The 22356-nt window shown below is 35.1% G+C and overlaps 1 protein-coding gene across 1 annotated transcript in view; it reads right to left on the bottom strand.

The window, feature by feature from the left end:
* Window positions 1-2235: 2235 nt before the first annotated feature.
* Window positions 2236-22356, bottom strand: part of LOC136033358 (vitellogenin-like) — a 69719-nt gene continuing 49598 nt past the window's right edge. The window contains exons 7-9 of the mRNA XM_065714150.1: window positions 20023-20164; window positions 13724-13892; window positions 2236-2397 (exon numbers count right to left, since the gene is read on the bottom strand). Of these exons, the coding sequence (XP_065570222.1) occupies window positions 2338-2397; window positions 13724-13892; window positions 20023-20164 (371 nt within the window). The 3' untranslated portion in view covers window positions 2236-2337. The remainder of the gene's footprint in view (window positions 2398-13723; window positions 13893-20022; window positions 20165-22356) is intronic.

Below are 22356 nucleotides of genomic sequence, written 5' to 3'. Positions count from 1 at the left end.
TTTCCTTTAAACACATTTTCATACGTTGACCAATTCTATTTATGTTCTGTGGGAACATTTGGCAAAGACTAGCCATATAGTTCATTTCATACCCATATATTTATCTATCTGACATAACTTGAACATCTATTTGTGTAAAAATCATACCATGCGTTTTGCTCTTAATACTAGAATTGGATGTTTTGAGATCTAAATAGCTTTCCAACAATCAGCATTGTTATATTTCTTGATTGGTTAATTCGTTAATTTCCCTCCTGGTACACTTCGCTTTGAGTTAATTTTTACAGTTTTGTTCAGTTTTCCCCTGCTGTAGCTTGAGAGTTTTCTCATTTTTTATTACGAGGGTACTTTTACTTTGGCCCAAGATAGGTTGGGGAATTTTTCAAAGTTGATTGGTTCGGCTTGGGAGTGTACCGTCCCCAGGCTTGGTAGCAATATCCCCAGAGAGAGGGAATGCCGGAGTATTCAATTTCTTCTGCTCGATATACAGGCGGGCAGTTATAGACTAAAGGCGCTTGCCTATAATGAGGCAAGTTCTCTTGGTTGTCGCATTAAGCCTGGGCTACCTTCAGTGACACGCTAACACGTAGTATAGTGATATTGGTGGTGAACAACACATAAACCCCTTTTTAGCACGATAATACGAATGGCTTAATGTTTCGTGCAGTAATACCAACAATCTATCACGAAAATATTCTAGAATAGTCGCACCATATATACTAATTACATAGGTATCAAAGAACTTGCTATCTACTTCACTCTTGTTCTGTGCAGCTAAACTCTTTCCTGAAGCCTCTAAAATCATGTTCCTCAAGCCCAAAATTATATCATACGAAAGAGATGGTGGTAAATTGCACCAAAACCACTCAGCATCTAGGTGTCAAACAAACTGTAATATACCTCACTCTTGTTCTGTGCAGCTTAACTCTTTCCTGAAGCCTCTAAAATCATGTTCCTCAAGCCCCACATTATATCATACGAAAGAGATGGTGGTAAATTGCACCAAAACCACTCAGCATCTAGGTGTCAAACAAACTGTAATATACCTCACTCTTGTTCTGTGCAGCTTAACTCTTTCCTGAAGCCTCTAAAATCATGTTCCTCAAGCCCCACATTATATCATACGAAAGAGATGGTGGTAAATTGCACCAAAACCACTCAGCATCTAGGTGTCAAACAAACTGTAATATACCTCACTCTTGTTCTGTGCAGCTTAACTCTTTCCTGAAGCCTCTAAAATCATGTTCCTCAAGCCCAACATTATATCATACGAAAGAGATGGTGGTAAATTGCACCAAAACCACTCAGCATCTAGGTGTCAAACAAACTGTAATATACCTCACTCTTGTTCTGTGCAGCTTAACTCTTTCCTGAAGCCTCTAAAATCATGTTCCTCAAGCCCAACATTATATCATACGAAAGAGATGGTGGTAAATTGCACCAAAACCACTCAGCATCTAGGTGTCAAACAAACTGTAATATACCTCACTCTTGTTCTGTGCAGCTTAACTCTTTCCTGAAGCCTCTAAAATCATGTTCCTCAAGCCCCACATTATATCATACGAAAGAGATGGTGGTAAATTGCACCAAAACCACTCAGCATCTAGGTGTCAAACAAACTGTAATATACCTCACTCTTGTTCTGTGCAGCTTAACTCTTTCCTGAAGCCTCTAAAATCATGTTCCTCAAGCCCCACATTATATCATACGAAAGAGATGGTGGTAAATTGCACCAAAACCACTCAGCATCTAGGTGTCAAACAAACTGTAATATACCTCACTCTTGTTCTGTGCAGCTTAACTCTTTCCTGAAGCCTCTAAAATCATGTTCCTCAAGCCCAACATTATATCATACGAAAGAGATGGTGGTAAATTGCACCAAAACCACTCAGCATCTAGGTGTCAAACAAACTGTAATATACCTCACTCTTGTTCTGTGCAGCTTAACTCTTTCCTGAAGCCTCTAAAATCATGTTCCTCAAGCCCAACATTATATCATACGAAAGAGATGGTGGTAAATTGCACCAAAACCACTCAGCATCTAGGTGTCAAACAAACTGTAATATACCTCACTCTTGTTCTGTGCAGCTTAACTCTTTCCTTAAACCCCTAAATCCACTTCCTCGAACCTCTGAGTATATTAAAAAAATGTAAGATGAATGGCGCCACCACTATTATCATCACACAGATATCAAAGTAACTACCGCTTACTTCACCTTTGTTATGAACAGCTACTTATGAACAATTTTTATATTTTATTTTTCAACATTATCATACGGAAACAAATTTGATACATACAAAGCTTAAAATAATTCTTTAAAAAATTACCAAGCAAAATTATTTGGCCCAATTTTCTTTTTGCGTTTTCGATACATGCTGCGTCGTCGGTCTTCTAGGCTGAAAAAAAAAGACCGTTAATTTATGTAAATCTGACAATTAGAAAAAGGGCACTAAGAAACGTTTGATATAAAACAAAGGAGTAAACAATTTATAATTAGAAAGATTATATATATGAGGGGTAATCCAAAAGTCATTTATCAAAATTCAATGCATTCCTTTTTCATAAAAGAACTATCCGAAAATATTCAATTGACTTCAATTGAAAACAACAGGTTTTTTCAAGTGAAAGTAAGGGGAAACATTATCAATGGTGGATCCAGGGGGTGCCGTGGTGGATTTGTGGTTGGGACCACTTGCTCTGGTTTGGGTTGGGACGAAAGTTATTTTTTTGGTAATTTGTTTTTAATAGTTAGGTTTTTAATAAGTTTTTAATTATTAAGACTGTTTGTTTTTGCAAACAAGTTTAAAAATAGGTTTCAGTTACTTTATGCAGTCTCTGTTAGATTTTACTAATGACTCATACGGCCAAAAAGTATTTAATTAAATTCAGGTTTATCAAGGGAATCTGTCCACATTACCAAATGAAAGACGAAAATCTTCATTCCGTAATGACAACTACTACTACTACTAACAACTTACCGCAGCACCAAGCCGCCCGAGGCCCAAACAGCCATGCACGCTCCTCCTCCATCCCAGTCTATTCAAAACCTCCCTCTTTACACCCTCCCAGGAAGTTCCCTTTTCCTTTCAATCTTTCTTTGTGACATCCTACCACCCCAGACGAGGACAACCTGCTTTCCGTTTAGCCCAAGACGGTTAGCCGAAAAGGAAAATCTTCGGCAACTGTCATCTTTCATCCGCAGAACGTGCCCTAGCCATCTCAAACTTTCTTTCCTTATAGTCATAGAAAGCGGGATATTTTTTGGCTGTCTGTTTTGTTTTTTTAGGGGATTGGTATGAAAGTAAGTGTATGAGAAGTGCAAAAATTATTAATTTAAGTTTTGGATTTTGGTGAGCAAATGGTGGCCACTTTACTGCTTTTTCATCTAATTAATGCTCTGCATTATATGACATATCACTTCTTCTGTTCGTCCTGAAACATTAAAATAAAAGCCAAACTCTTTATAACTTTAATAAGGGTTCGTATAAGTATATGCTTAAAATTAAGTATATGAGTCGAAATACTACTCCTTCAAAGGTCGGAGGTCATTTAATAGGAATATATCTCAAAAAATTGTTTATAAAAGAAGGCAAATGATTTTTTTTTTTTTTTTTTTTTTTTTTTTTTATCTAGCTGGTATAGATGGGTCTGAATTCTTAGTTTGAATCAATGGAATGGCATCGATTTTTTTCAAACATTTACTAATAAAATATTGATAAAATAATAAAAAAATAAAAAGAAAAAAAATATTGATAAAATGGAAATTCACACAACTTGAGTTAACCACGGAAACGGAATCCAACTAAAATATTACTTGAGTTTCTCACCTTCTCAATACCAACCAGTCACAAAATATAGGTATGTTTTTGTATAGGGATTGCATATATTTGTCCATAAAATTACTACTATATATACCCCTGAGGATTTTTATACTTATTTTGATGCATGCTATCCAATCATATTTCCACTATTAGTTGCTTGGAAATCAAAATTTTTACAGGACAATTCTGTTACTTAATGTTAAATCCGAGTCAAATTTCAAATTTTTATTTTTGTGCTCAAAAATACTCGAAATCACCAATCTATACCTATCAAATGCAAAAATAACAAACACATAATTATTTGTTTTAAGGAGTATTTCGACTCATATACTTAGTTTGAAGCACTTAGAGCTCATATTTTTCTGACGATTTTGGTCTTTATTCGAATATTTTAGGATGAATAGAAGAGGAAAGACTAACGGACAGGACACTAGACTGACAGGACTAGCCATTATTAATGTTCACCGAAATATTCAGGTAGACATCGACCGTGTAATAAATAGATATGGCAGGAGTGGAAATAAAGAAATAGACTTTTCTTATAAAATTGTGAATTCTGTAAATTAAGCGAAATATATCCAACTTTAAAAAGTGGAAAGATATGCTACGTTGTTATGAAAAGTATAATTTTGATTAGTAAGTTTTTGATATTTCGTCAAAGTTGACACTGTGTACTAAAACACCATTTTAAAAAAAGAAACAGTGATTAGTTAAGGCTTTATTGAAGAATAAAAAATACGGCATTGGACTTTGCAGTCCCTAACGGCGGTTCTGATCTCTGTTTCTTGGCCCTTCAGCTAGAAAGTGCAATGGGTGGGGGGGGGGCGACCAACCTGTACTTTCGCACATTCTTCCTGCTTACCTTCCCCAGATTTCTCCAGGTATCCATTTAGAGCTGGGTCGACTCTGGCTGAGCTTACTGAGTCACGCCACTAACCCCAGTCCTGAACCAAATAATTGGGTACACTAAGATTCAAACTCTCACCCTCTTGGACAAAGGATCCTGCTTTATCACCTATACTTAAAACCCTCGTTTTAAATGTCTTCAATGTATTTTTATCTCTTCGTTCTGTTTTTCTTGTTACATCCCTAAAAGAACTAGTATTTAAAGTTTAATATATCTTTTACGAATATACAAGTTATATTTTTATCTTCACTTCCTACTGTTTATTACTATCATAGTTACTAAGCGATGCCACAGAAATAGGTGAAATGCTAAATGGTTTGACCTATACAAATTGTCACAAAGAGTGCATGACCCCAAAAGATGGTTCAAGACCTTTTTTTTCTGACAATAAAAGCTTAACTCACTCGCTATAGTAGTCAGAAGTGCTAGGGAGAAAATTACGCAGAAAATATTAAATATCATATTCTTTGTATATGGCGAGCAGCTTTTTTTTTGTTTTTCTTTCATAGCAGGGTGGTTTTTATAACTTACTATTTTTTGTTTCAATATTATTTTATCATTCTAATTTCAATGGATTTATTAGAACTTTAACCCTCATCAGATTTTTGATTAAATTTACGACCATTTCCAATATGCACCCCCTCCCCCAAGAGAAAATCCTGGATGCGTCCTTAAACATTACAACTTAAAACAAACAGAAATTATTCTGTATGAGGGGGGTGCCCCTTTCTCAGCCATTGCTATTTACGCTAGAATTTGACTTTGTGTCCTAATTCTTTAGGAAAGACTACTAAAACACCAGGGCCGTTGATTTTGCATAAAAGTATTTTCAAAGAGCTTTAAGACTTTAGTGTCAAAAACAAGGGGTGAGGAAGGGCTAGCCCCCTCATATACAGAATAATTGCTGTTATTTTAAACTTTTAATGCTCCCCCTTACTTTCAGTTGAAGAACCTGTTCTTTTTATTTAATTTCTTATTGTTTTTCGTATCACGCCAGGAAATCCCCCCCCCCCCGCTGTAACATTTCTACTGATTAATTCCCCCTGCCCGCAGAAAATTACTCCTAAAATCCCGTATATTCTCCAATAACAGATACTATATGTGAAGAACATGGGCAAATTACGTAACTAACAGTTATTTCCCTAGGAGCTAGCACTTTCCCTGGGTCACGTCATCACCAAAAGCATAGTTACTGGACCTACTATGCAGAATTAAATAACTCTCTTAAAATTTTGATCAGATATCGTTCTTAAAATTTTGATCAGATATCGTTAGAAAAAAAATGACAGGGGAGGGGGGTTAGATGCCCTCCAATCTTTTTGGTTACTTAAAAAGGACACTAGAACTTTTTGTTTTGGTTCAAACGAGCTCCATCTAGAACTTATAGGACCACTGATTCGATATCGTCACCCATTAAAAAAAAAAAAAAAAAAAAAAAAAAAAAAAAAAAAAAAAAAAAAAAAAAAAAAAAAAAAAAAAAAAAAAAAAAAAAAAAAAAACATACGCATCCGTGATCTTTCTTCTACCGAAAAATACAAAAGTCCACATTTTTGTAGATCGAAAATTGAAACCTCTACAGTAGGATTCACTATACGTTGAATTTAATGGTGTAATTTTGTTAAGATCGCTTGTCTTTTTCAGGTGTCCCCCACCCGTTTTCGAAAATCTGGCAAATTTTCTGAGACTCGAGACTTTGGATGGGTAGAATTTAACTTAATGAACTTTATATATTTGGAATCAGCATAAAAATCAATTCTTTTGATGTATATATTGTTATCAAAATCCGTTTTTTAGAGTTTCGGTTGCTATTGGCCCGAGTCACTCCTTACTTGAATGTGTTATCTTAGAATAGTAGCATAGAATTTGACTCGCATGGTACAGATTAGATACACTTATTAAAAATAAAAATTCGAACTATTATGATAACTAGCCACTTGTGACATGAAATAAAACGTTCTGACAATAGACAGATACAATTAAAACGCTTAACAAATCTTTAAATCAATAATACAGAAAAAAAAGAAATCAACAAACTCGTCGAAAGAGGCAAGACGAAAATCAGATCATAAAGAATTGTTTACAATAATAATAATAATAATACAACACATATTTAGCAAAATATAAATAAACTGAATTATGCGTAAATAAATAACAAACACAAAATTACCTTCCACTTCTAAGTTGTGCTACCCCTCCAACGAAAACAATTTTAATCATTTTCTATATAGCTGCTGATGCTACGTCTCCCTAACAAAAATTCAATTTTCCAAGGACTTTCCAAGATTTCCAATTAAACATTTTTAATATATTACTTCGAAGTTCCACAAATATTATTCATTTTCTTTTTCAGTATTGTCGATCCTGATCAAATTGTCGAATTTTTAGTTGTGGAAGTCTTAATATCATCATGAGATATTTAAATTCGTAAAAATTCGCTGTTTCGGGTGAATTTTTGTTAAACAAAATCCCCTTCGAAGACCAACATAAAAATATTGGAACTCTAAAGGGGGAGGAAAACGGCCAAAATTTGACTGACCTTTTATGGCAAGAATTGAATAATATTGATGTTTCTGATGTCTACTTCTATTGAGCTGACAGAGTTTATCAAGGAGGCACACTCGTGCCTCAAGGAGGCACACTCGTGCCTCTATAAAGATGCGACACACGACAATGTTAAGCGATCTTCGGTTCCAGTGGTCGCAGAGGGATGGGGAGGGATGCATTTCGTAGCCCGAGCTCCAACTAAGAAACCTGCAAAATTTCATCCCCCTCCAACTTTTCCTTCATGGGGAAAATCTGGCCGAAAGTTTCGACCCGTCAACCCCAGCCCCCCTTTAACGTTGTCCGATCGGGCTGAAATTCACAAGTTAAGGTCCCCTAGGGCCCAGGAGCTTATCCGCCAAAATTTCAGCTCGATCCGATAACCCCTTCCCTGTTTTCCAGAAACCACGCATAGCCACTTAAAATTCATTTTCTTTTTTTTCCTAGACGCCTACAGGTCACATCCGACATAGGATCTGGGTGTACGAAGACTCATTCGATGCGGAATTCTCCGAGTAATTTTCCTGGAAAGTTTCGTAGGAAAATCTTAACCCCCCGAAAGTTTCGACCCTCCAACCCCCCCCCCCCCCCCTTTTAACGTTGTCCGATCGGGCTGAAATTCACAAGTTAAGGTCCCCTACGGCCCAGGAGCTTATCCGCGAAATTTCAGCTCGATCCGATAACTCCTTCCCTGTTTTCCAGAAACCACGCATTAGCTACTTAATTAACGCATTTCTCTCCATAAGAGCCCATGTTAATTTGAAATTTTTAAAATTTATTGAGAAGTTATATTTACACACATGCAAGTGATTAGCTCAGTCGGTAGAGCGTGGGACTTTTAATCCTCGGGTCAAGGGTTCAAGTCCCTTACGGGCGGTTTTTTTTCACAACATCAAAATAAAAGTGTATAATTTTGATAACACCTGGACAGCTTATCAATTGAGAGATAACAGAATATTAGCTTCTTATGAGCAAAAGAAACATTTCGGTCATTCTATCTATTTTTTTTTTCTATTTTATACAATGATTTAAAAGCGGGGGGGCGGCAGCCACCCAAGTTCCTCTCCTAATTCCTGTACGAGGAGTACAGGAATTATTAAATTACATCCACCATGGATTGTAGAAAAACGTACAGAAATAATATGAAAAAAACTTCGTTTTCTTAAAGAGTTAAAGAGGCTGCGTCCCAAAGTCGAACCTTAAAACGTACAGGAATTAGAAGAGGCAGTTGGGGGGCTGCCGTCCCCCAAACCCCCAGGTTTTAAAGACTCTTTTGTACAGGTTTTTTGTTTTTTTGCTAACCCCCCGCTCTTGGCTTCGGAAAGGCCCTCTTTTAATTAGCAAAAAATTGAAATGAATGAATAATGGAATAACTTCGAAAAATGTTAAACACAAGAGGACAGGAGAACCATTGCGCCGAAACTAGTAATTAGTAACAATGAAGTCCCCCCCAAAAAAAAAAACCTGTACAAAAGAGTCTTCAAAAGCTGGGGGTTTGGGGGGCGGCAGCCCTCCAACTGCCTCTTCTAATTCCTGTACGTTTTAAGGTTCGACTTTGGGACGCAGCCTCTTTAACTCTTTAAGAAAACGAAGTTTTTTTCATATTATGAGTTAAAGAGTTTACAGTTTACAGAACTGGTTTAATTCCTTGCATTTTTTGGTGGGAGGCGAAAGCTAATAAAGTAAGCCTTATTGGGTTTTAACTATAGTTTTAGTTTACAAAATTAAGTCGTTGATATCTACTTTTATTAATTATTAAGTAAATAAAGATTTCATTTTTATGAATATGACACAACAAATAAAACACGGGCTGAGAGTATTTACGACTTTGTATAAATGACGTTTTAAAAATACCGAGATGTTTCAAACAGTTCGTGGTAACGAACTGTAGTAAGGAGCGACCCGGCTCAATAGTAACCAAAACTCTAAAAAATGGAAGTTTGATATCAAGAGTTACATCAAAAGAATCGCATTTTAATGCTGGTTTTAAAAATATAAGTTTCATCAAGTTTAGTCTTACCCATCAAAAGTTACGAGCCTGAGAAAATTTGCGTTATTTTAGAAAATAGGGGGAAACACCCCCTAAAAGTCATAGAATCTTAACGAAAATCACACCATCAGATTCAGCGTATCAGAGAACCCTACTGTAGAAGTTTCGAGCTCCTATCTACAAAAATGTGGAATTTTGCATTTTTTGCCAGAAGGCAGATCACGGATGCGTGTTTATTTGTTTTTTTGTTTTTTTTTCCCAGGGGTGATCGTATCGACCCAGTTGTCCTAGAATGTTGCAAGAGGGCTCATTCTAACGGAAATGAAAAGTTCTAGTGCCCTTTTTAAGTGACCAAAAAAATTGGAGGGCACCTAGGCCCCCTCCCACGCTAATTATTTTCCCAAAGTCAACGGATCAAAATTCTGAGATAGCCATTTTATTCAACGTAGTCGAAAACCTTATAACTATGTCTTTGTGGACGACTTACTCCCCCACAGTCCCCATGGGAGGGGCAACAAGTTACAAACTTTGACCTGTGCTTACATATAGTAATGGTTATACAGGCGTTTTCAGGAGGATTTTTTTGGTTGGGGGAGGGGTTGAGAAGAGAAGGATATGCTGGAGGAACTTTCCATCGAGAATTTGTCATGGGAGAAGAAAATTTCCATGAAGGGAGAGCAGGATTTACTAGCATTATTTAACAAAAAAACAATTAAAAAATAAATGTGAAAAAGCTTTTTCAGCTGGAAGTAAGGAACAGCAATAAAACTTAAAACAAACAGAAATTATTACCCATATGAGAGGCTCACCTCCTTCTAATACCTTGCTCTTTACGCTAAAGTATTTTTAGTAATTTCAACTATTTATTCTACGGCTTTTGTGATTCAGGGGTCATTCTTAATGAATTGGGATAAAATTTAAGCTTTAGTGTAAAGAGCGAGGTACTGACGATGGGGCGAATCCCCTCATATATGTAATAAAAACATGAGAATACAAAAGTTCTTTACGTAAGCTAATTTATAAGTTACGTAAATCTTTTACCAATAAAAAGAGTCGTAAAAAATTAAAAGTTCTAGTTGCCTTTTTAATTAACCAAAAAATCGGAGGGCAACTAGGCTTCGTCCCCCGCTCTTTTTTTCTCAAAATCATTCGAACAAAATTATGAGAAAGCCATTTAGCCAAAAAAAAAAAAAAAAAATGCGAATTTCGTTTTGATTATTCCTCTGCGGAGAGCCAAAATCAAAACATGGATTGATTCAAAAACGTTCAGAAATTAAATTAAAAAAACAAGTTTTTTTAACTGAAAGTAAGGAGCGACATTAAAATTTAAAACGCACAGAAATTACTTCGTATATGAAAGAGGCTGCTTCCTCATCAACGCCCCGCTCTTTACGCTAAAGTTTTTTACTGTTTTAAAAAGAAGAATTGAGAGAAAGAGTCAAACTTTAGCGTAAAGAACGGGGCGCTGATGAGGAAGCAGCCTCTTTCATATACGAAGTAATTTCTGTGCGTTTTAAGTTTTAATGTCGCTCCTTACTTTCAGTTAAAAAAAACTTGTTTTTTTTATTTAATTCAGAAGCAAAATCGATCAGTGTCATCTTAAAATGTCACTTTCGAGAAGAAATTCTATAAAAATTAAAATTCGAAAACGGAGGAAAGTAGTTTTTGCCATTGAATAGTAATTAAATAAAGAAATTATCGAAGATGATGCAACTAGCTATGCTGAATCGTACTAAAACAAAATTTCTGCGCGAAAAAATTTATGCCTTTATAGTTTATTAAATAAAAAAAAAACAAGTTTTTTAAATGAAAGTAAGGAGCGACATTAAAACTTCAGACGAACAAAAATTACTCCGTATATGAAAGGGGCTTTTCCTTCTCAATGCCCCGCTCTTTACGCTAAAGTTTGACTCTTTCTCTTAACTCTACTTTTTAAAACAGTAAAAAACTTTAGCATAAAGAGCGAGGCGTTGAGAAGGAAAAGCCCCTTTCATATACGGAGTAATTTCTGTTCGTTTTAAGTTTTAATGTCGCTCCTTACTTTCATTTAAAAAACTTGTTTTTTTTAATTTAATTTCTGAACGTTTTTGAATCAATGCATGTTTTGATTTTGGCTCTCCGCAGAGGAATAATTAAAACGAAATTTGTATATTTATTTTTTTGGGCTAAATGGCTTTCTCATAATTTTGATCGAATGGTTTTGAGAAAAAAAGAGCGGGAGAGGAAGCCTAGTTGCCCTCCGATTTTCGGTTAATTAAAAAGGCAACTTGAACTTTTAATTTTTTACGAATCTTTTTATAAGTAAAAGATATACGTAACTTATAAATTAGCTTACGTAAAGAACTTTTGTATTCTTATGGTTTACTACATATATGAGGGGGTTCGCCCCCTCGTCAGTACCTCACTCTTTACACTAAAGCTTAAATTTTGTCCCAATTCATTAAGAATGACCCCTGAAACACAAAAGCCACAGAATAAATAGTTGAAATTACTAAAAATACTTTGGCGTAAAGAGCGAGGTATTAGGAGGAGGTGAGCCCCTCATATGGGTAATAATTTCTGTTCGTTTTACGTTTTAATGCTGCTGCTTACTTCCAGCTGAAAAAAAAACTTTTTCATTGTTTTTTTTTAAAGTAATGCTAGTAAATCCTGCGCTCCCTTCATGGAAATTTTCTTCCCCCATGACAAATTCCTCGATGGAAAGCTCTCCCAGCATATTCCCCTCTTCTCAACCCCTGCCTCCAAACAAAAAATCCTCCTGAAAACGCCTGTACACTTCCCAATAACCATTACTATATGTAAGCACTGGTCAAAGTTTTGAACTTGTAATCCCTCCCACGGGGACTGTGGGGGAGTAAGTCGTCCCCAAAGACATAGTTATAAGGTTTTTCGACTACGCTGAATAAAATGGCTATCTCAGAATTTTGATCCGTTGACTTTGGAAAAATAATTAGCGTGGGAGGGGGGCCTAGGTGCCCTCCGATTTTTTTGGTCACTTAAAAAGGGCACTAGAACTTTTCATTTCCGTTAGAATGAGCCCTCTCGCAACATTCTAGGACAACTGGGTCGATACAATCACCCCTGGGGAAAACAAAAAAACAAATAAACACGCATCCGTGATCTGCCTTCTGGCAAAAAATATAAATTCCACAGTTTTGTAGATAGGAGCTTGAAACTTCTACAGTAGGGTTCTCGGATACGCTGAATCTGATGGTGTGATTTTCGTTAAGATTTTATGACTTTTAGGGGGTGTTTCCCCCTATTTTCTAAAATAACGCAAATTTTCTCAGGCTCGTAACTTTTGATGGGTAAGACTAAACTTGATGAAACTTATATATTTAAAATCAGCATTAAAATGCAATTCTTTTGATGTAGCTATAGGTATCAAAATTCCATTTTTTAGATCTTTGGTTACTATTGAGCCGGGTCGCTCCTTACTACAGTTCGTTACCACGAACTCTTTGATCCTAATTTTAGGTAAATACCTTACAAGAATATTATAGCTTATCTTAAAACTACCTTGAATAGGTCATAAATACTTACAGCAGCACTGACGTTTCCTGTCCTACCCAGCAAAAAAAAGAAGAAAAAAAGAAAACATCCAATTTGGATATTTAAAAGGCTTGCCAATTAGAAGATAGATAAGCATCCATTGCCCTTTGATGAGTTGAAGAACGAGAAATGCAAATAGAAAAACAGAAATGTTAAAAGTTAATATCTCGAAAGCGTTGCATTTGGCCAATAGGCTAACAATGTTTTTTCGTTAACCTGGATTGATCTAGCATGACTTTGTGGGGATGCTAATTCCCCAAAGATGCACAGCAGGGGGGGGGGAGGACAATTTCAGAGTTGAAATGCAAATCTCAATATAATGGTAATGGTAGATTGATCTAGCATGATTTTTTTGGGATGCTAATTCCAAAAAGGTGCACTGCAGGGGGGGGGGGAGGGCAACTTCAGAGTTGAAACATAAATCTCAATATAATGGTACATGTTTAAAACCCAAAAGTAGATCAGGTCTGTTTTTACTTTTGTTTATTCTTTTTGCTTTTTTTTGGATTCAAACGGACTAAATCTAGAGTTGATAAAAGGCATAAAGATGATTTTCTTCTATGAAAATACAAAAAGGACTTTTTCAGGATGTACGGGGGGTGGCAACATTGCCTAGCTGATTTAGCATACTTTGGCGAAATTTGGGAGACAGGATAAATCTTCGACTACAGATTTAGAAAACGTTATTTGTAGGAAATATATCAAATTAGCACGATGGAAACGTTTTGAAATAAATCGCCTTGGGACACAGAGTCACCAAAAGAAAAAGCGCAGTTATGCGTATAAAAGCTTGTCTGTGCACATTATCCTGTGTAATTAGCACTATTTCTACTTTATAAACACTGAGCATAACCACTGTCGTATTCATTATCATAATAATAAAACTAAATGAATAAAAAAAAAATGCTTACAAGGCTCGATTTCTGGGTTTGTCCTGAATTGACACTCCTTGAGGTCTTTTCACATAAAACATTACTGGATTTGACAGGTGATACTCTTTTCCCAATATTTGAGACTGGGAGTGATTTTTGACGTTCTAGCTGAAATTTAGGCGGAGGAGCGATTGGACTTGCAAACGAGCTGTAAAAATATAAATAAAATAAATGGATGTATCCAAAACAAAAATATTAATATATTTGATGTACCAACGGTCATAAGCATATAACAGAGGACACTTAGTAATCACACATAAAAAAGTAATAATGACAACAATAAAGAAAAAAATAATATTTATACAGCCCGAATAAACTATTGTTCACATATTTCAACATAATAAGCACAAATTAAGACAAAGTTAGGTTAGAGCTCCGTTTTATTGCGTTAAAATAGCCTATTCATATTAAAATGCCTGTAACATTTATTAACATTCATAACACTTATTTCGACTGCAATCATAGCATGGGCTGCTAGCTGGTGCATCGCCTTGTGGATGTTCAAGAAAAAATATTCATTCAAATGACTGCGTATTCATCCTAAAATACAAGTTATTTAGAGGGAAATGAATTGGTAAGTTACAGACTTGACTGCCGAACGAATTACAAATAGACCTACTATGACTTGGATCTTCCCATGCCGGCACAACACAGTCCCTATCTAAGAGGACCTCTCCACTGCTGTAGACCTAAGATGTTCCAGGGACTTCCTGTTCATGGTAGTAGCCTTCTTTGACATCACTTGAGCGTCATTATCTATTAAACGCGTTTTCTGCTGCCAGGAAGAAAATCGTATTACACATAATGAGGGAGACAGCCCACGCCTATCAGCACAAGTGACCCCAATAATTCCATCCGTTGCTGGCCTCTTAATGTTGTATGCCAGTAGGATGGCCTCTTAATGTTGAAACTTCAGGATGTTAGAACTAACACTTGATTAACTTACTTAAACCCCTAAGCTTTCTTGAATAACCTCAAAGATAACTGAAGGGCTAGACTCCATCCGTTGCAAGGAGGATGACCTCTTAATATTGAAATTTCAGAAGGTTAGTACAAACACTTAATTCATTTACTTAAACTCTTAAACTTTCTTGAATAACCCCGAAGATAACTGAAGGGCTAGACTTCATCGCTTGCTAGTAGGATGGCCTCTCAATATTGAAACTTCAGGAGGTTAGTATAAACACTTGATTAACTTACTTAAACCCCTAAGCTTTCTTGAATAACCTCAAAGATAACTGAAGGGCTAGACTCCATCCGTTGCAAGGAGGATGACCTCTTAATATTGAAACTTCAGAAGGTTAGTACAAACACTTAATTAATTTACTTAAACTCTTAAACTTTCTTGAATAACCCCGAAGATAACTGAAGGGCTAGACTTCATCGCTTGCTAGTAGGATGGCCTCTCAATATTGAAACTTCAGGATGTTAGTACGAACACTTGATTAACTTACTTAAACCCCTAAGCTTTCTTGAATAACCCCGAAGATAACTGAAGGGCTAGACCAAAGACCTTATTTTATTATATACACAATAAGGCTACTTTAAGTGATACGAAAGTCTCTTATCTTCATGAACATCAGGCCGTTCAGCATCTACTATAAATTTAAGCAAACTGTAAATCCACTAAAATACAATTTGTCAACCGGTATCACTTTTTGTTCATTTTTTTTTCATTATTATTTCTGTTTTATTTTATTTAATCATTTTATTTTATCATCATTATTATTATTTTGTATTATTTTTTATATCATTATTATATATATTTTTTCATTATTAATTCCTATTTAATCATTGGGCGTAACTTGTGACCCAGGTCGGTCATGCATAAGCTTTTTGACATGTTCTATTTCCACATCTGTCTCTTTTTTAAATTCAATTCAGTATATTGACAACTTATCTCAAACTATGTACTTGCCATTAATTGAGATATTTTTTCTTTTTTACTGGTTTTTCTGACCAGTGTTTCCATTATCCACGGATTTTTTAGGACTGTCTAAAAAATTGGACTCTCGGTAATCTCCACAAAAATTATTACTAACGAAAGTTAACAATTTCTATTTCGTGTTAGCTTTATTTTTTGAACGTTAAATTTCTAAGACATCTGGGAAAACTCAACAGTCTATCGGGGGAATTAGGGGAAACGCAGAAATAAATTAAAGGATAATGAAAGCACTCTTCTTAACGTAATTTAACCAGCTATTGAAGTCTAGTAATGTCAGGCGGAGTCTTTGGGCTAGATCAACATGGCGCCTTATTCGAGAGCTTAAAGGGCGTATCTGTGCTAATAAAAAGCTGGCTTTTCCCCTGTAGGTAGGAATTGTATTTAGAGGGCTAACATTGACTTTGTCCCGTGGGCCGGCTGTGAGGCTATATATATACAAAGTATTTATAATGCTTGTTTGCACAAGAGGCATTATAACAAGACCGGTACTTACGTGTTATAGCGAGCATGTTTTGTTCTTGATCTGTAATGGAACCAGATTTTGTGTCCACTCGGAGATAATCATCTTAGCCTGAACGAAATAAACCGTATCTATGCAGGTATATTTTAATTAAATATTCAATATATACAAGTGGTTAGGTTAGGTATTTCATGCAATGCGTTTTGGGCGGCCTGCTTTTCATAATTCCGTTTTGTGGTTTCTACAGTTTTGTTAGTGAAGTATTACATTTTCATCTTATTTTGTTATATTTCATTATTATTAACCTAACTTCACTTCTTAGGTGTGGTCGCTATAACACGTTAGTATAGCGTAAACAAGCTTTCGAATGGGTCGCATACACTCGGCTTTATTCAGCCAAATTCACCACTAATGCTGCAGTACATATCACCCCTCCAATTCTCCAAACCCCCACGCCGAGCAAAGAATGCTCAATCTCATAATTGAACCAAGCTCTATTCTAGTAGTCAAGGGTATCGCGCTATTCATTTGCTCGTAATTTTGAAGTTTTTGACTCTATAAAATTTAATTTGTTGAACTATACTTATAATATACGTGAATTATTGAAACATCATTTATAGATTTTTACCAAATTGATTTGCATGGGGGTTCGCCGATTTATCTTAATAGATGGAATTGATATCAGCAGGCCAAAGCCAAAACGAAAATCATAGGCAGCGCAGAAGCGCTGTCTAAGTAAAGATACAGGGTATGTCTAAATATTATCATAGTTTGTAAAACATTATATTGTAACATACTTCCCACATTTAAACAGTGACCGTATTTTAAATTTGAAAGGATTCCAAAAATAACGTTAAAATTATTAACTTATCTGTTGGGCATTGTTTGACAAAGAATATAAGGAAAATCTGAACAATTCTTGGCATCATTGTGGCAGAAACCTTAAATTACTGAAAAATTGCCAGGGATACCAATTGGAAAGGAAAATTAACTCCTAGAGTTTGAATTTACCTTCCCATCGTATCTTTGTTTAAAAAAATACGAATTCTATAAAAATTACACAAAGGTTTATCTTGTGTAAATCAGGACACGGGGGGTATACATTTCCGGAGGGGTTACACTGAAAATCGTTTTTATGTCTATAATTCCCTTCACAAGCAAAGCACAGTCTCCACATTGCTGCATGATAAAACTAATAACAATAGAAAAAGAGAATGGGCTTGTACCGCTTATACCGCTACAAAAATTTTTAAATGTGAGAAAAATATACATATTTTGTTTAAATTCATCTTATTATATTCTCAGCCGACATTTCGTACAGCATGTTGATCCCGAGATAAATGTCCCACAATTAGCGCTGATGTTGAGTGAAATGCAATAGTTTCTGTCATAATTCTTAGAACATTTATGTCAATTTTCTTTTTGGGGCTGATTAGAAGAAATATTTAGAAGCGCGAAAATAGCAAGAAGTCATCTTAGTACTGTACATATAGAGGCAGTTCAATATTTATGCGGTAGTATGTGAATCCAAAACGCAAGGAATATGACGTTATCAGTACTTATTAGGCATTTCAATGACAAATAAGAGAATCTGAGTTTCAATTAAATACTGGAAATAAAAATTAAAACAATTGAATGATTCCTGGAGCGGATCCCTCTCTACCAAATTCCATTACCAAGCTACAACCGATTTGGACTATCTAGTTATTGTGCGATTATCATTACAAAAAGCGTTAAGTCTTATTTCATTTTCATTGACTTCCTTTTCATTCAGGAAATTATATTCACTGTATTTCTACCTTTCTACTCTTCAACGATTCAATTTCTGTCCTATTAGCAGATGTAAAGGGTATATTCATTTCCTTTTTTGAGCTTTAAAACAAGATAATCTAATCTTGAACTTATAGATTTAAGAAAGTAAAAGCACCTTATATATCAGAGAAAAAAATTGACATGAGCAAATGTGGTGAAGCAGGAAGCATATGCCATTTTTCAATTTTGCCATTAACTAGGCTCACATTTTTTACTTGATGACAAAGTTTCAAAGGCAGTATATTTGGAAAAACATTAATGTGGTGCATATTACGAAAGTAATGGACCCCTATTTCTCTCATTTTCCTTATGTTGAAGATGAGCAGGAATTAACTAAAAAATAAATTATCTGCTCAAAATAAAGAGCAAACTTGACACTTAAGACGAGCAACAGTTTTAAAGCTACTTAATAAATTATTTGGGTGGCATCTGCCCCCCCTCCCCAAAGACACCACTGCTCGAGGTCATATTCTCCCTCCCTTAGGATGGTTTAAGGTAAATTTACATATTTTGTTTTTTCGCACCCCCTTGTGAACATAATTTATATATTTGCTAGGCTTAGAGGGGCTATATTAATTATCCAACTCTCTGTGTATTTATTCATGTTAACATTTTTTTTTTGTCTCTTGGTTGCTTTATGGAGGAATTTATTGCATACAATAACCTCACAGGATCCCCAGAGCTTATTTGGTAACCATTTTTACATATTTTGTTAATTATTTTTTACAATAAATTAGTTTCATTCATCTATTAAAAAATACCACAAATACAAACAACACTATTTTAGGGGAACTGCATGCATCATTTCTTTGTGGGTGGCAAAGATCTTCTTACCTTCGTTGGACTTATTGCACTTGTTATCTATTTTGAACGGTTTATTTTTTTACCGATACAAAATTTTATCCGATACGTGCTATCCACGGAAAATATAACTCGTCTTGGGTTTCTTCAGCTAACTCTACTGACGTTGGAAGTCTGGTTAATATAAGGCATTTGGAAACAACAAAATAAAGTACTGAAAAATCCCATCCAACTTATCTTCTGTTTTTCCTAATTATACAAACTTTCTGGAAAAAGAGAAAACAGCAGTTTCATGTCGTTATAGTTTATATTTTGTGGCATGGTCTTGTTATATTTTAATATTATATTTTTTGCGAAAAATTGTAGTGTCGTTCTCGGGGAAAATTTGCAGATAAATAAATAAATACTTTTAAGTAAGTTATAAATATTTTTATATTTATAAAAGCTATTTCAACATTCCAACAATCGCGTACGCACTCTTAGGAGCCTGTTAATTTTTACAGTGGGAGAGATCAATAATGAAATACTGATCTGAATATGTGCCTTGAAAACAGAATCAACGCCAATCTTCTTATAAAATGGGTTAAAATTTTTCGTCAAAAATACAACTGAATAAACAAATTTGAAAAATAAAAAATGGTAAATTTGTTAAATATATAGTGTCTATATACATTATATAGATAACTTAATAAATAACTTTATAATTTAATGAATAATTACTTAAAATTTCTAACAAATAATAAATTTTTATTACATTTTTCTTATATTAGTTTTTATTCTAGATTTAAATACTGTGACTTAGTGAATATACAATACACAATAAATTCAATAAAGAAAATATTCCAAGATAGTGAATAACCTTCTTGGAATGTCCTCGCCGTTGAACAATAAATTACAGTGGGCAAAATCGTCAAATCGTTTTCATAATTTCTGAAAGTCACTCCATCCATTTCTGCACAGAGGAGAGATGAGAACCCCCCCCCCCCGCACCACCTAAAATTATACTAAAGGATAAATCTATCAGCAACATCCGAAAAAAAATCGATCATCAAGATGGAGTTTATCAGCTTCCAAGATCCTCCTCCTGGATGAAATCCTTACGCCCTCCCCCAATTTGAAAATTCAGTGAAAATGCGTCAATAATTCCTCCTTTGTCCTGCAAATAAAAACATCAAATCGATATAATTGTGGTCGATAATTTGTATATATTTTCAGGAGAGTGCTAACAGTCCTACCGGAATAACTGAAAGTCAAACTTACGCTGTTAGAGCTAAAGGCACTTTAGATGGCGTTTGGGTCTGTAAGGGTTTTAGTCTGCTGGCTCTTAAAGCCGGGGTTGATGCAGCAGCAGGAGCCGATGACATCTTTTGTGCAGGAGATGCAACAGATGTTCTTGATGCGTCTAAAAAAAAGAAAAAAGAAAAAAGAAAAAAATATATTTAAAAACGTCCATAATAATATAGAGATTTTTTCAAAGATATTGTCAAAGCGGAAATTTGACCAAAAGCTTGGTGATGATGTACGAAATGTGACCATCAAATATTCTTATAAGAGTTTTGATTTTCTGAAAATCCCCTAGAATAGTTTCAATAAGTAGCCATTAAGGAGGCAAGTGATTCCTTAGAGCCCACTGCTTTTCCATTTTAAATTAAAACAAAATGAAAAATTGATGAAAATGAAATAAAATGCAATTAGTGAAGAGGAAATGAAACGAAAAAGTGCAAATAAAAATATAACAGGTAATATTTTGTAATTAATAACGAAAAATGGGATTATTATGCCTTTTTTTAGTATACATTAACTTGTTTAATCTTGTTTTTTACTTATTTTTCTACCATTGGTAAAAGCTTCCAAATGTGAAGTCAAAAAATTCAGATGCTTATTAGTATTTGTATTTCTTTATTGACATAAATAACGTTAAGTACGATTCTTGTCGTATGAAATAAGAACGCATATAGCACAAAGGGCCAAAACAAGAAAATGAGGCAAAAAAGAGAAAGCCGTTAATGAAAAACAAAAAAAGGAATAGGTTTGACAGCCAACTAGATAGTAATATATAGGGTGTAAATCTAAATCTGTATAAAATGGCATGTTGACCAGCCTATGCTTAAATACTCGCATATGCTAGGGTGTATATCATCTAAATCGATATGTGTGTATATCGCACATATAGGGTGTATAAATACTCGCATATCGCATAGGGTGATTCTACCACCCCTGATTGAAGGTTCTTCATTCTTCAACAACGCAACTATAACCTTCAGCAACAATAGCTGTTTTTATCAAATTTTTAAATCACAATCAACAGCTCCAGTCATTAGTATATTTTTCATTTTATTTTAAGTATAAGAGAGTAGTGGAGTATACAAGTATATAAAAGTACTTGAAGTTTTTTATGAGAGGGACAGAACAAAAATACTCTTGAAACATTAGTGGTAGATGATAGGGGTAATATAGCCCCATGTGTCTTCACATGGGGATAAGGTTGGTTTCACTTGGTCATTGCGTTTTACTAACTTTGGTGTTATAGAATAATGATAAATCTGATCAAAAATATTAAAGTAAATAATTGCTATTCTTAATCAAGCACAATTAGTTACTACTTCACCAACTCCAGGTTTACCTTCAACGTCAAGCGTTTTACCTTCGGTAGCCACAGGAGCTCTGATCCACAGCCTAAGTATATTTGCCCACCCCAGATTTTCCAGGGGGGCCTAAGCTTCCACCACAAAGGGCCCTTTTCCGGCCATAATTATCCACTATGTCCAACATAATCCATTTTGTTCAAATGATTTGAACTAACTGCACGCCTATTAGCCAAAGAGCGTGATTACCTGACGACCCTTGGGGTAATTACGCTATTTGCTATTAACCATTGTAAACTTTGAACGTAGGTTAGATTCATAATAAAGTCTCAAGTTCTGTCAAATGCCCCATGCCCATCCCAAGATGTGGCCCAAATGGCGCCTCTGAATGATGTTATTAAGAAATTAATCAACAGTTAACTCCGCTGACCAAGTCCGTTCGTGGCGCTGTGATGTGTGCAGTTTCTGAAATAAACGCATATGGTTGTATTTACCTGACTATGCTCTGATCGTTTTATCTTCGAATCATCGTTGACTTTTCGCAGCTCTTGTCACTGAGTTGAGTCAGTGCAGACTCTCACTGATCTTAGAAGTTTTGATAAAGGTGTTCTTAGGTTATTTAAAAGGGACTTCATTAAAGTTTGATTTAAACATTTGCCTAACGTGACAATTGCCTTACTGACAAAGAAGCAAACTTTTAACGTTCGGAATTGGTCAGGACTATAGTCAAAACGACAACTGACCTGACTACAGGCAAGCAAACTACAATTAATTATCCTAATTCAGGGTACGAATGCACTCAAGATAAAAATCAAAGGTATCTCGGTACCAGATGAAACCCAAGAAACATTAAGTCTAAATTTTGCATCTAGAAGAAATCACTGCAACCAAGAATAGAATAATTAGCTTTTGGGATAAAGCAGTAGAGCAGGAGTTTTTAAGCCCATTTTAGTCAACACTGAGAAGTGGTAAATAAATTTGATGAGTAATGAAAAAAAAAAGATTAAAG

The sequence above is a fragment of the Artemia franciscana genome, chromosome 11 (assembly GCF_032884065.1).
Source record: "Artemia franciscana chromosome 11, ASM3288406v1, whole genome shotgun sequence".
In the NCBI taxonomy this organism is placed as follows: Eukaryota; Metazoa; Arthropoda; class Branchiopoda; order Anostraca; family Artemiidae; genus Artemia; species Artemia franciscana.
This window is presented reverse-complemented; position numbering and strand designations above follow the sequence as displayed.